Source organism: Peromyscus californicus, unplaced genomic scaffold, assembly GCF_007827085.1.
Source record: "Peromyscus californicus insignis strain IS unplaced genomic scaffold, ASM782708v3 Scaffold_5__1_contigs__length_169319896, whole genome shotgun sequence".
Taxonomy (NCBI): Eukaryota; Metazoa; Chordata; class Mammalia; order Rodentia; family Cricetidae; genus Peromyscus; species Peromyscus californicus.
The window spans coordinates 39,432,564-39,447,124 of NW_026294573.1; the positions used below are offsets into that span (position 1 = coordinate 39,432,564).

The window sequence follows — 14,561 nt, forward strand, 5'->3', positions numbered from 1 at the left end:
TCATCATCCCATATCACATGGGAAAAGATATTGATATTGATATTGACCTACACAGATGCCTTACCTTCAGATTGATCAACAGCACATATATTAGACTCAATGTGCACTCTGAAGTTGTCTGGAAATGACTTCTCCCTAACTTTTTCTGGGTAGACAAAAGCAAAAGTTTATTCACTTCAATAGAGCGCCCATGACAGAATGAAGATTCTAAATAAGTCATTAGTCAACCAATGAATTGCAATGCGTAGCCTCTTCTACCTACAGAGATTGCATCCCACTACGGAGCACAGTGAAAGTACTAATGTTCTACTATCACTCATATTTAAAATGTTTCTTGTATCTATTTAACTCTACAATCCACAGAAATGAAGAAATTTGTGATATCTGTATTTCTGAGTATATCAGTTATAATATCAATTTCCTGGTACATTCAGTTCATGACATACAAATGATAATTCTGTTTTGGATAACTAAATGAAACTCCAAAATGCATGAATATCACAACCTCACATGTTTTTTATATTCTCTTCTGTTCACAGACAATGAAAGTGCTTGCATACTTTGCTCTTGTGAGTAGATGGTCCAATAAGTTGAGATGTATAATTATCTCAGTTCTATGGTGACTTGCAGTATATGGAGGTAAACAATCAGCACAGGAAATTCTGGAGCGTATCACAGTTTAAATTTTAGGTTTCTGCGGTACCTTTCTGTATGCTTTGTCATGGGAGATGTGAATCCAAAACAATCTCAGATATGACATCTACAACAGAACAAAAAGTATTCCAACCACGTCCAGTTTGGTGGACCAATGAGATTCCTGGGATTACTTGTAGGAACACAGGTATCTCAAGGGTAACTGTATAACTAAAGGATCCTCTTTAGTATGACACATCATTTGGTGAGTTATGAATATTGCTTCTCTGGAGCTCTGTGCTCAATTTATAAGTGATTTATACTGGAAAGATCTTCTCTCCACAATTTGCTTACTGATTTTGTAAGCAATAATGAGGGTGAGAATGATAAGATTTGTAAGTTGTGTGAGCTTCCTGATCATTTTAGGTTTCCTTAGCTTCCTAAGTGTTGTGAGTCTTCCTTCACTCTACAGAAGAAATGTTTCTAATTAAAGTTCCAAACTACACAACATTCTCCCCTTCCTCTATATCTTGTGTGCTTTTGATTCAGTCATGAATTTTCTGAACTTTGGAGGAAATTGTGTTGATGCAATCAATTTTTTAATTAAAATTCAAGTCACTATATTATAACAAATTTCACTGATTTCCTGACCTTGGCTAGTTACAAGATTCCACAGATACTGCAAAGATTAATTTTCCTCTATATTCTAATAGCAGAAGTACCTTATGGGTAGAAACACTTGGGCTTATAATGCACTTTGGTGGGCACTCCACAACTGCTCATGAAAACAATAGCAATCCATAGAGCATCAACTGGCACTATGAAAGTCAGCAGTCAGGAATGGGCTTCCATCTCTGTCCTATGCTGAGTTTTATGCTTTGTAATCAAAGGGTACAGTGTCTTTACCAGTAAGTTCTTATCATCTAGTTTTGGCACAATCAACAGCAGTAGAAATAGCTTTTGTGCCCTTTGAGAATTATAAGACTTGTGTGTCCTTTAAGTAAGTTCTTTCAGACTGAATATTTGTATCGCCTCTAGTTATACAGGATGTATGTTTACTTTACTGTTTCTCCTCTTCAGGGATGCCCATATTTGTCCCATCTGATCATATGTTTCGCAGCATCATGATCTAGGTTTGAGAAACTCATTTATTGTTTTAAATCTTCTCAATTTAAAGCATATCAAATGCAGAGTATTTCCTAAATATTATAATTTCATTGCTTTTGCCTTCCAAATATTAAAAAATCCAAATTTATGAATATCAGTAGTATTTATGATTGTTACATACTTGATATTCTATTACTATCACATCATGTTCTTCCTCCATATCATTTGAATTTTTTAAAGTAGAATCTAAGTTATTTTGTTCCAAGGCAGAGCTCCATAGCAGACATTTAACCTCCTCCAATTCAGCCTTGGAAATTGGCAAGCTTACTTCTTCTCATCCTCCCTTTTTTCTCTTTTCCTGACAAATCTGAGACTTGTGTGGAGGATAGCAATATATTTGTGTCTTTCATATAATCACCCCTCACTGCTTTAGAAAATTTCTTTTTGAGCAGACATATGAACCATCATTTCATGCCTTAGACGCCACAGCAAAGGCATTAACTGCTGACAGAGCTTTTTATAAATTCTTCCTTAATATGAATTCCTTTCAGAGACTGCAGTATACAGTCCCCAGGCATTTAGGTTGTATCTCCATGCTCACATGAAACAGATCCCATTCATCAATGAAGCGTTCTACCTGATGCCATACTATATAAAGGAAGATGTCCACACTAAGAACATCCTTCCCAATGGATGTTCTACTCTCAGATATCTCAGTCTTTGTTTCATGAGTTATAATACATCACAGTGAGAATTCAACTGTCACTACAGGAAAGAAAGTCATCATCCCATATTACATAGGAAAAGATATTGATAGTGAGATTGACCTACACTGATGGCTTACCTTCAGATTGATCACTATCATGTTGATCAGACTCAGTGTGCATACTGAGTATGCCTGGAAACGCTTCCTCCCTAACATTTTCTGGGTAGACAAAAAAAAAAAGTTTATTCACTTCAGTAGAGCACTCATGACAGAATGAAGATTCCACATAAGTGATTAGTGAACCAATGAGTTTCAATGAGTAGCCTCTTCTAATTCACAGAGATCATATCCCACTATGGGGCACAGCAAAACTATAAACATTACATTATCATATATATTTAAAATGTTTCTTTTACCTAAATAACTCTACAGTCTCCAAATGAGGAAATTTGTGATATCTGTATTTCTGGGTATATCAGGTATAATTTCAATTTTCTTGTGCATTCACTCCATGTCCTACAAATGACAACTCTATTTTGTGTAACAGCATAAAACTCCACCCTGTGCAAATATCAGTATCATATATTTTTTTTTTGTAGATGATTAAATCTTTTTTTTTTCTTTTTTTTTTATTAATTTATTTTGCAATACAATTCAGTTCTACATATCAACCACGGATTCCCTTGTTCTCCCCACTCCCGTCCCCCTCACCTTCCCCCCAACCCCTCCCCCCCATTCCCATCTCCTCCAGGGCAAAGCCTTCCCCACAGACTGAGGTCAACCTGGTAGACTCAGTCCAGGTAGGTCTAGTCCCCTCCTCCCAGGCCGAGCCAAACAATCCTGCATAGGCCCCAGGTTTCAAACAGCCAACTCATGCAATGAGCACAAGATCTGGTCCCACTGCCTGGATGCCTCCCAAACAGATCAAGCCAATCAACTGTCTCATCCATTCAGAGGGCCTGATCCAGTGGGGACCCCTCAGCCATTGGTTCATAGTTCATGTGTTTCCATTCATTTGGCTATTTGTCCCTGTGCTTTATCCAACCTTGGTCTCAACAATTCTCGCTCATATAAACCCTCCTCATTCTCGCTAATTGGACTCCCAGAGATCCACCCGGGGCCTAGTCATGGATCTCTGCATCCAGATCCCTCAGTAGTTGGATGAGGTTTCTAGCACAACATCCCTAATCATCAGGGAAATGCAAATCAAAACAACTCTGAGATACCACCTTACGCCTGTCAGAATGGCCAAGATCAAAAACACTGAAGACACCTTATGCTGGAGAGGATGTGGAGCTAGGGGAACTCTCCTCCACTGCTGGTGGGAATGCAAGCTTGTACAACCACTTTGGAAATCAATATGGCGCTTTCTTAGAAAATTGGGAATCAATCTCCCCCAAGATCCAGCTATACCACTCTTGGGCATATACCCAAGAAATGCTCAACCACACCATAAGAGCACTTGTTCAGTTATGTTCATATCAGCATTGTTTGTAATAGCCAGAACATGGAAACAACCCAGATGCCTTCAACTGAAGAATGGATAAACAAAATGTGGTACATATACACAATGGAATACTACTCAGCAGAGAAAAACAATGGCATCATGAGGTTTACAGACAAATGGATGGATCTAGAAAAAATCATCCTGAGTGAGGTAACCCAGACTCAGTATCATATATTTTTATATACTCCTCTGTTCACATACATTGAAACTGCTTGCAAACGTGGCTATTGTGAGTAGTGCTCCAATAAGTAGAGATGCCTAATTATCTCAATTCTATGGTGATTGGAATCTATGGGAGTATACACTCAGCGCTGGAAATTCTGGGGCATATCAAAGTTCAAATTTTAGGTTTCTGAGGTACCTTTCTGTATGATTTGCCATGGGAGATGTGAATTAAAATAATCTCAGATGTGACATGTACAACAGAACTAAGAAAGTATTCCAACCAAGTCCAGTTTGGTGGACTAAGGAGTTTCCTGTGATTACTTAAAGGAACATAGGTATCTCAAGGGTAACTGTATAACTAAAGGATCATCCTTAGTATGATACACCATTTGGTGAGCTATGAATATTGCTTCCCTGGAGCTGTGTGCTCAAATTATAAGTGACTTACACTGGAGAGGTCTTTTCTCCACAATGTGCTTACTGTTTGTAAGCAATAAGGAGGATGAGAATCATGAAATTTGTAAGTTGTGTGAGCTTCCTGATCCTTGTAGGTTTCCTTAGCTTCCGAAATGTTGTGAATCTTCCTTCACTTTTTAGGAAGAAATGTTTCTAGTTAAAGGAAAGAGTTATACAGCACGCTACCCCTTCCTCCAGATCTTGTATGCTTTTGATTCAGTCATGACATTTTGTGAATTTTGGAGGGAATTGTGTTGATTCCAATTAATTTTTTATAGCTGAAATTTAAGTCATTATGTTATAACAAGAGTCACTAATTTCTACGATCTTGGCTAATTCGAGTTTCCACAGATACTGCAAAAGAGATTTTTCTTCTACATTTTAATAGCAGAGGTACTCTATGGGTAGAAACACTTGGATTTATAATGCAATTTGGTGGACACTCTACAACTGCTCATGAAAACAATAGCAGTCCACATTGCATCAACAGGTACTATGAAAGCCAGCAGTCAGTGAGGGAGCTTCCATCTCTATCTTATCCTGATTTTTATGTTCTGTAACCAAAGTGTACAGTGTCTTTATCAGTAGGTTCTTATCATCTAGTTTTGGCACAACCAGTAGCAGTAGAAATAGCCTCTGTGGTCTGTGAATATTATAAGACACTTTTGTCTCTTTTAAGTCAGTTCATCCAGACTTTTGTCATTTTATTACTTAAGGTTTCATAGGATGGATAGATACTTTACTGTTTATCCTATTTTGGGATATCCATATTGGTCCCATCTGATCCTATGTCCCACAGCATCACAATCTAGGTTCTGAGAAACTTATTTATTGTTTTAAATCTTCTCAATATTAAATACCTCAGATGTGGAGTATTCCCTAAATATTATAACATCGTGGCTTTTTATTTGATATTAAAAAGTCAAACTTGATGGATGTCAGTATTACATATGATTATATACATTCTTCATTATCCATCAGTATCACATCATGTTCTTCCTCAAATAACATTTCATTTTTTTACAGTAGAATCTAAGTTATTTTCATACAAGGGAGAGTTCCATTGCAAAGATCTAACTTGTACCCCCCCTTCCAACTGTGGAAAATTACAAGTTGACATCTTCTCTTCCTCCCTTTGTTTCTCTTTTCCTGACAAAACTAAGATTTGTGTGGAGGATAGTGGTATATTTATGTCTTTATATAATCATCCCTCACTCATGTGGGAAATTTCTTTCTGGGTGGAAAGGTGAGCCTCCATTTCATACCTTATCAGCCACAGCAAAGGCATGTATCTGCTGACAGAGCTTTTTTAAAGATCTGCTTTAATATGAGTTCCTTTCAGATATTATGATATTCAGTCCACCATGCATTTAGGGTGTATCTCATACTCATATGAAGCAGATTCCATTCATCAATGAAGCATGCTACCTGATGCCATACTATATAAAGGAAGATGTCTACACTAAAACCATCCTTCCCAATGGATGTTTTACTCTCAGATATCTCAGTCTTTGTTTCATGAGTTATAATACATCATAGTGAGAATTCAACAGGGAAGAAAGTCATCATCCCATATCACATGGGAAAAGATGTTGATATTGAGATTGACCTAAGCAGATGCTTTACCTTCAGATTGATCACTATAATGTTGATCAGTCTCAGTGTGCATACTGAGTGTGCTTTGAATCGCCTCCTCCCTAACTTCTTCTGTGTAGACAAAAACAAAAGTTTATTCACTTCAATAGAGCACTCATGACAGAATTAAGATTCCATATAAGTGATTAGTGAACCAATGAGTTTCAGTGAGTAGCATCTTCTACCTCACAGAGATCACATCCTGCTATTGGGCACAGCAAAGGTACTAATGTTCCATTACCACATATATTTAAAATGTTTCTTGTATCTATTCAACTCTACAGTCCCCAAATGAGGAAATTTGTGATATATGTATTTCTGGGATATATCAGTTTTAATATCAATTTCCTGGTGCATTCACTCCATGTCCTACAAATGACAATTCTGTTTTGTATAACAGAATAAAACTCCAACATGCATGAATATCACAGTCTCATATATTTGTATCCACTCCTCTGTTTACAGACTTTGAATCTGCTTTCATATTTGAGAATTTTGAGTAGTCTTCCAATACATTGAAATGTACAATTATCTCAGTGCTATGGTGACTTGGAGTCTGTGAGAGTATAGACTCAGTGCTGGAAATTCTGGTGCATATCAATGTTCAAATTTTAGGTTTCTGAGGTACCTTTCTGTATGATTTGTCATGGGAGATGTGAATCTAAAACAATCTCAGATATGACATGTACAAGAGAACTAAGAAAGTATTCCAACCAAGTCCAATGAATTTCCTGTGTTTACTTGAAGGAACATAGGTATCTCAAGGGTAACTCTATAACTAAAGGGTCTTCCTTAGTATGACATACTATTTGGTGAGTTATGAATATTGCTTCCCTGGAGCTGTATGCTCAAATTATAAATGACTTACACTGGAAAATCTTTTCTCATCAATTTGCTTACTGATTTTGTAAGCAATAATGAGGATGAGAATCATCAGATTTGTAAGTTGTGTGAGTTTCCTGATCCCTTTAATTTCCTTAGATTCCTAATTTTTGTGTAGCTGAAGTTTCCCTGGTCCTGCCTGGCTCCTAATGCCCCATGGTCCCGCAGTTGCTCAGACCCAAGCAAACACACAGAGGCTTATGTTAATTAAAACTGTTTGGTCATTAACACAGTCTTAACTTCTAATTTGCCCTTACATGTAAATTGAATCATTTTCTGTTAATCTCTATATATGGTCATGTGTTCTGTGGCTTTTCCTGTGTGCCGTTACATGCTGCTCCCTGGATGGCAGGCTATAGTCTCCAGACTCAGCCTTCCTTTTCCCAGAATATTTCTTTTCTGTTTATCCCACCTATACTTCCTGCCTGTCTACTGGCCAATCAGCTTTTCATTTATCAACTAATCAGAGCAACACATTAGCAGCATACAGAACATCCCATAGCACTTCCCCTTTTCTGTCTAATCAAAAAGTAAGGGTTTAACTTTAACATAGCAAAATTGCATATTACCAAATAGTTATCAAGGAAGAATTGTAGTTATAATATTTAGTCTATTTGTATTTGGCAAAAATCAAAGAAGACATCCTATCTATCCTGTATTTGTGAGTCCAAGGTTTCTTATCTGTTTTATCTCCTATCAAAACCAAGGAAAACCATAATTATACCTATCTAGTCTTCAACTACATCAAAGTCCTCAGAATGATATAATATTACCTAAGTAAACAGGAAGAGCATTGTAAGCAACTTCCAAAAATCTAGAATGACAGAGATAGCTGGCTGCCTGGACAGTCACCCAAAGTTCTTCTGCAATGTTGGGGCATCCATCTTCAGCCCACAAGCCTAAAATCTCTCAGCTGCTTCTTTTGGTGTCCTGTATAATGTCTGGTAATTTCTTCTGCAAATCAGGAACCTGAAGGACCATCTCTCCTTGCAAAATTCAGTGTTCACCTTCCTATGGGTCCTGCATGTCCAGTTGATACAACATTTTGTCAAGCAGTCCAGGCAAGAATAGTTTCTTCCCCAAATGGCTGTTTTTGACAAGAAGAAGATAAACTCCATATGGAGTGTCTTCGATGCCCATCTTTCTCTCTGAAATAAATTGGTGATGCCAGGAGCAGACATGTCTCATTATCCAAGAAAGTCTAAGTTTTAAAAACATTTTAACTGCCATACTGTAGGTCTTTGAAGTGTTTGAAGATTACCTATCTATCTATCTATCTATCTATCTATCTATCTATCTATCTATCTGAAAACACACACACACACACACATATATATATATATTATATCTCAACTAACATGACTATAAGTTGGGTGACTGTCTAGGCAGCTGGCTGTTTCTGTCAACTCACACTTTTTTGGAAGTTGCTTGTTTGCACTTCCTATTTTATGAGGAATAAATATTATTTCCTTCTTGGGTCTCTGAGGGAGTTGAAGATTACATAGTTATGATTATAGTTAGTTGAAATTAGATAATTATAGTTATAGTGAGTTGAAGATTAGATAGTTATAGTTATAGTTAAAGATTAGGTAGTTATAGTTTTCATTGTTAAGAATTTCAGAAAAGAAACTCACTAAAGAGGTGTAAGTGTATAAATTTGAAAGGTATTATAAGATAGTTCTTTGTTAGTAATATAAGTTAGGATAGAAAGTGATTCAGGTACATTACATACCAAAACAGGATAGATAATGGAATATTTTCTCTGAGTTTGTCAAATTCAAATAGACTAGATATTGTTGAGGTATCTATTGCTTGCATATATTATATATAGTCATTGTACTTATTGTATATAGTTTTTCTTCCATTAGTTACAACTTTTTATTTTTATTAGAATAAAAAGGGGAAATATGGTGATATTTTATTTGTGCTTAAATATGATATGTGGATGTTAATAAATAAAGTTTGCCTGGAGATCAGAAGCCACATAGCTAGGTCGCATAGCCATAAACAGGAGTCAGGCATTGGTAGCATATGCCCTTAATCCAATCACATGGCAGGCAGAGTCTCTGTGTGGTCAAGGACACAGCCAAGCGTGGTGATATGAGCCTTTAATCCTAGTACCAAACATAGAAATGTGGAAGTCTGTATAGACAGGCAGTGATGAGGAAGTCATGTGGCTGGGCTTAGAGCCAAGGAGAAGGGCAGAACAGGAAGGCAATAAAAACATAAGTTAGATGGGAAGAAACTCTCTTTGAGTTAGTGACTGTGGTGAGGTGGTAAGATAAGGTAGTCATGGCTCTTTGCTAATCTGATCTCTTTGGCTATTACCTCTGTATTTGGCTCTGTGTTTGTTATTTAATAAGACTGTTTAGAAATTTGTCTACAGTCTTTTGAGTCTTCCTTCACTCTCTGGGAAGAAATGTTTCTAGTTAAAAGACCTACCTACACAACACTCCACCCCTTCCTCCAGATCTTGTATGCTTTTGCAGTCATGACATTTCTGAATTTTGGAGAGAATTGTGTTGATGCCAATTAATTTTTTTATTATGGCTGATATTTAAGTCACTATGTCATAACAAAAGTCACTGATTCCCAGGAGCTTGGCTAGTTATGAGTTTCCACAGATACTGCAAAAAAGTAATTTTCCTCTATATTCTAATGGCAGAAGTGATGGGTGATGGTGCTTTGCATGCTATGAATGTGTTGCTTCCATTGGTTGATAAATAAAATGCTGATTGGCCAGTAGCTAGGCAGGAAGTATCGGCAGGATAAAAAGACAAGGAGAATTCTGGGAAAAGGAAGGCTGAGTCAGGAGTTGCTAACCAGACACAGAGGAAGCAAGATGTGAAGGCAGAACTGAGAAAGGTTACCAAGCTATGTGGCTAAACATTAATAAGAATTATGGGTTAATTTAAGTGTAAGAGCTAGTCAATAAAAAGCCTGAGCTAATGGCCAAGCAGTTTTAATTAATATAAACTTCTGTGTGTTTACTTGGGTCTGAGTGTCTATAGGAACACAGGGCCATGGGAGCCAGGTGGACCAGGAAAACTTTAAGCTACACAGAAGTACTCTATGGGTAGAAACACTTGGGTTTATAATGCAATTTGGTGGACACTCCACAACTGTTTATGAAAACAATAGTAGTTCACATTGCATCAACAGGTACTATGAAAGCCAACAGTCAGTGAGGGAGCTTCCATCTCTATCTTATCCTGTTTTTTTATGTTCTGTAGCCAAAGTGTACAGTGTCTTTAGCAGTAGGTTCTTATCATCTAGTTTTGGCACAACCAGCAGCAGTAGAATTAGTCTCTGTGGTCTGTGAAAATTGTAAGACACTTGTGTCAATTTTAAGACAGTTCATCCAGACTGATGTCCTTTCATTGCTTAAGGTTATACCAGATGGATAGATACTTCACTGTTTCTCCTATTGTGGGATACCCATATTGGTCCCATCTGATCCTATGTCCCACAGCATCATTTATTGTTTATCATTTATTGTTTATCATTTATTGTTTAAATCTTCTCAATTTTAAGCATATGAAATGGAGAGTATTCCCTAAACATTATAAATTCATTGTTTTTCCTTTCCTGATATTAAAAAAATCAAACTTGATGGATACCAGTGTTACATATGATTATACAATACTTGATTTTCTATCAGTATCACATCATGTTCTTCTTCTATGTCGTTTGATTTTTTTTAGCAGAATCTAAATCATTTTGTTCCCATGGAGATCTCCATAGCAAAGATCTAACTTGTCCCCCCCATTTCCAGCTGTGGAAAATGGCAAGTTGACATCTTCTCATCCTTCCTTTGTTTCTCCTTTCTTGACAAATATGAGACTAGTGTGGAAGAAAGCAATATATGTATGTCTTGTATATAATCATCCCTCACTCATGTGGGAAATTTCTTTCTGAGTAGACAGATGAGCCTCCATTTTATGCCTTATCAGCCACAGCGAAGGCATGTAACTGCTGACAGAGCTTTCTTATGATCTTCTGTAATATTAATTACTTTCAGAGATTGTAATATACAGTCCACCAGGCATTTAGGGTATATCTCATACTCATATGAAGCAGATCCCATTCATTAATGAAGCATTCCACCTGATGCCATACTATATAAAGGAAGATTTCTACACTAAGAACATCCTTCCCAATGGATGCTCTACTCTCAGATATCTCAGTCTTTGTTTCATGGGTTATAATATATCACAGTAAGAATTCAACTGTTACTACAGGAAAGAAAGTCATCATCCCATATCACATGGGAAAAGATATTGATATTGAGACTGACCTAAGCAGATGCCTTACCTTCAGATTGATCATCATCATGTTGATCAGTCTCAATGTGTATACTGAGTTTGCTTTGAATCACCTCCTCCCTAACTTTTTCTGGGTAGACAAAAACAAAAGTTTATTCACTTCAGTAGAGCACTCATGACAGAATAAAGATTCCACATAAGTGATTAGTGAACCAATGCATTTAGTTGGGATTACTTACAGTATCACAGGTAAGCCACTATTTCCTTGAGTCCCAATAATTCAAAGATAGTTAGCTATACTACTGAATGTCTCACTCCAGCATGTGTGATGACATACAGACATTACATCTTTACAGCTCTCTGATCAACTTTGATGTCAGTCACCATAGGTAAAAGGGGTTTAAATTGGTTAAAATAAAGGCTGCCCCAGCTTTTGTAACCATTATTCTGAGAAACTTATCAGCAAAAACAGAGAATGTAGGACCCTATTTGATAAGGTCCTATGTAACATGTCACCCAAGTTTAGAACTTCCTGGGCAGACTGTCTTGGCATGCAGTTACTGGATAGCTTTACCTCCTTGACAATCTCCCACTTGTGCTCCCCACCACTCAAATCTACTTACCATGTATAACATGTTGCTGAACAAAGGAAATTATGAGGAAGGCTATTAGCACAGACAGTATTGTACTCAGAATTGTTATCCAAACAATTTTCCATGAAAACAGTTCACCTGAAACAGTGAGTCACAAATGTAAGCATTGAGAACACTTGGCTCAGATATACTTACTTAGGAATGGTGACTCATCTGAAACTTGTTAGAATTTAGGAGTCTACCACCCTGGAATATTAGGTCTAGGTAAGTGTGGAGAGGCAGTTATGACCAGCTGAGGGAAGAGCAGGCCATGACCAGAATCAAAATAAGCCAGATAAGATTTAGAGTGAGGCTGATGAAAAGGTATGTGGAGGATTCTTCTCTCATTTCTTCCCATCCATCCTGCCTCATAATCTTCCTGGGTGAAAAGGAAGAGGCAGAGCTAAATCTTCCCCAATGTTCAGTTATAGGCTTCCAAGGAGAATTATAAAGTCAGTCCAACTAAATGTTGCTGTACTCATGTCTGATGTACCATGATATGTACCCTGCTCTATTCAGTGCACTGATTGGATCTGGTACTACTGTTCCTGAATGTATCTAGTTACTTAAGTTTGTGTAAGTGTTTCTTTGCTATTATTCATATGAATTTTCACATCTTTTTTCCCAGATGAAAATTCCACACCATCTAAAACAAGTCTTTGTGTCTAGCAGGAGGCTATTTAGAGACCACAAAGAATTCTCCTACATTATTTTGAATGTTTGTTTATTGTGGAATAAACCTCTATGAGCTGTTTTTGTCATGCATGTAATTCCCAGGAATTAGTCCCTATTCCAGATAAACTCTCATCCCTTATAACCCAGTCATCTCCAAATGGAACTTTGCTAGCTTGCTAGTCAGTCATTAACAAATTCCTGCATGATTAAATTTGATTATGATATTTTCTTTGTCATCAAACTTGATTCGTTTTTTATGTTCTGTGAATGGAACATATGACTAAATATTTCTATTTCCTAAAACTGCAACTCATTCTCCAAAGTATGTGTTAATTACAATTATTTTAAAATATATTGTTTAGCATTCATAAGTACTCTAAGAATCTAGTAGATTGTAAAATATACCTGTTTTAGCCGGGTGGTGGTGGCGCACGCCTTTAATCCCAGCACTCGGGAGGCAGAGGCAGGTGGATCTCTGTGAGTTTGAGGACAGCCTGGTCTACAAAGCAAGTTCCAGGAAAGGTGCAAAACTACACAGAGAAGCTCTGTCTCGAAAAACCAAAAAAAAAACAAAAAAAAAAACCAAACCTGTTTTTACTTAATGAAGTTATAAATAAGTTAAAATTTTTTCAGTTTTTCCTTTCCTCATTTATACACACATATATGTGTATCATATATTATATGCATATATAATATAAATATATATTCTATGCATACATAAAGACACACACATGCACACACACCTCACACATATTTCTATCAAATCTTTTAAAAGTATCTTCTAGACAGCATCTGGCTAATTTTATGGATATTTAACAATACTGATGCATGCTTACAGCACACTTTTTGGCTTTATTTAATCCTTTAAAGTATCAATTTTGTTTGTTTAATTTCAATGTGGCATCTAATATTTGAAGCAGTTGGATAGGTTAGTGTATAAAGTCACTAAGGATTTATTTTGTAGGAAAGGATACAGCTGTAGAGAAATAGCATAATAATGCGGTTGCACAATAGGTAAAAGGGGACTAATAAGAAAGGAAGCAAAGGCAAAGGTAAGGAAACAAGGACTCCCAAGTGCATGGAAATAGGCCTGTTGTATGATAAAGGTTGGCTGTCAAGGTAATACTTATTAGGTAGAGAGATCTGAACATGGAATTGAAGGAGATAAGGAAAGTTAGTTTTATTTACAATCTGTTGGATGAGGAAACAGCTAGAGGAAAAAATCTGAAGGCAGAGCCCATCTACATGGATATATGAATAGGTGAGGTAGAGAAGGAGAACATTAGGTGGTGAGGCCGTGAAGGTAAAGGGCATAGCTGACTGAAAAAAACTGGGAAATGTTTAACTATAACTAAAGAGGGATCAATTTCAGAGTACTTAACACAAACAGTATTTTAAGTAATTCATCCTATTCCTATGTTCAGGAAATACCATTATAAACCAGATGCGAAACAGGAACATTTTCGTGTGGTATTTCTAAATCATAATGCATAATTCAGACTTATATGGCAGTGAAAAGGTGGTGAGAAGTGACGAGGAAGGAGGATCCAATTATTAACCTGGCTGTGTTTGTCTCCATGATTCATTCTTTTCTGGATTCCTAAGTTTATCTTAAAGTCCATGATTCCAGGACTATGCCGAATGGAAAATGACCCCTGACCCCTTGATATATGGGAACATTCTTGGCATGAAGAAGATTCAGTGGGATGTGCAAAACCTCTCATCTCTAGCTTTTGTTCATTCATGTCTGTGTAATCTCATGACCTAGATTCTCACTGGGAGAACATCCTTAGACTTGTTCTATCAGTATGACTAGAGTGAAATTAAATTGTCTTTTTTGTTTTATCATCAGGATTTACACCTAGTTTTATTTTTAGGATACCTGACTAAATCTGGTC

At 36.8% G+C, this 14,561-nt stretch overlaps 1 protein-coding gene across 1 annotated transcript in view; it reads right to left on the reverse strand.

Annotated features, from left to right (window-relative positions):
* Nucleotides 1–14,561, reverse strand: part of LOC128096967 (selection and upkeep of intraepithelial T-cells protein 2-like) — a 67,725-nt gene that overhangs the window by 45,091 nt on the left and 8,073 nt on the right. Inside the window, exon 4 of the mRNA XM_052717184.1 lies at nt 11,980–12,087. Within this exon, the coding sequence (XP_052573144.1) occupies nt 11,980–12,087 (108 nt within the window). The remainder of the gene's footprint in view (nt 1–11,979; nt 12,088–14,561) is intronic.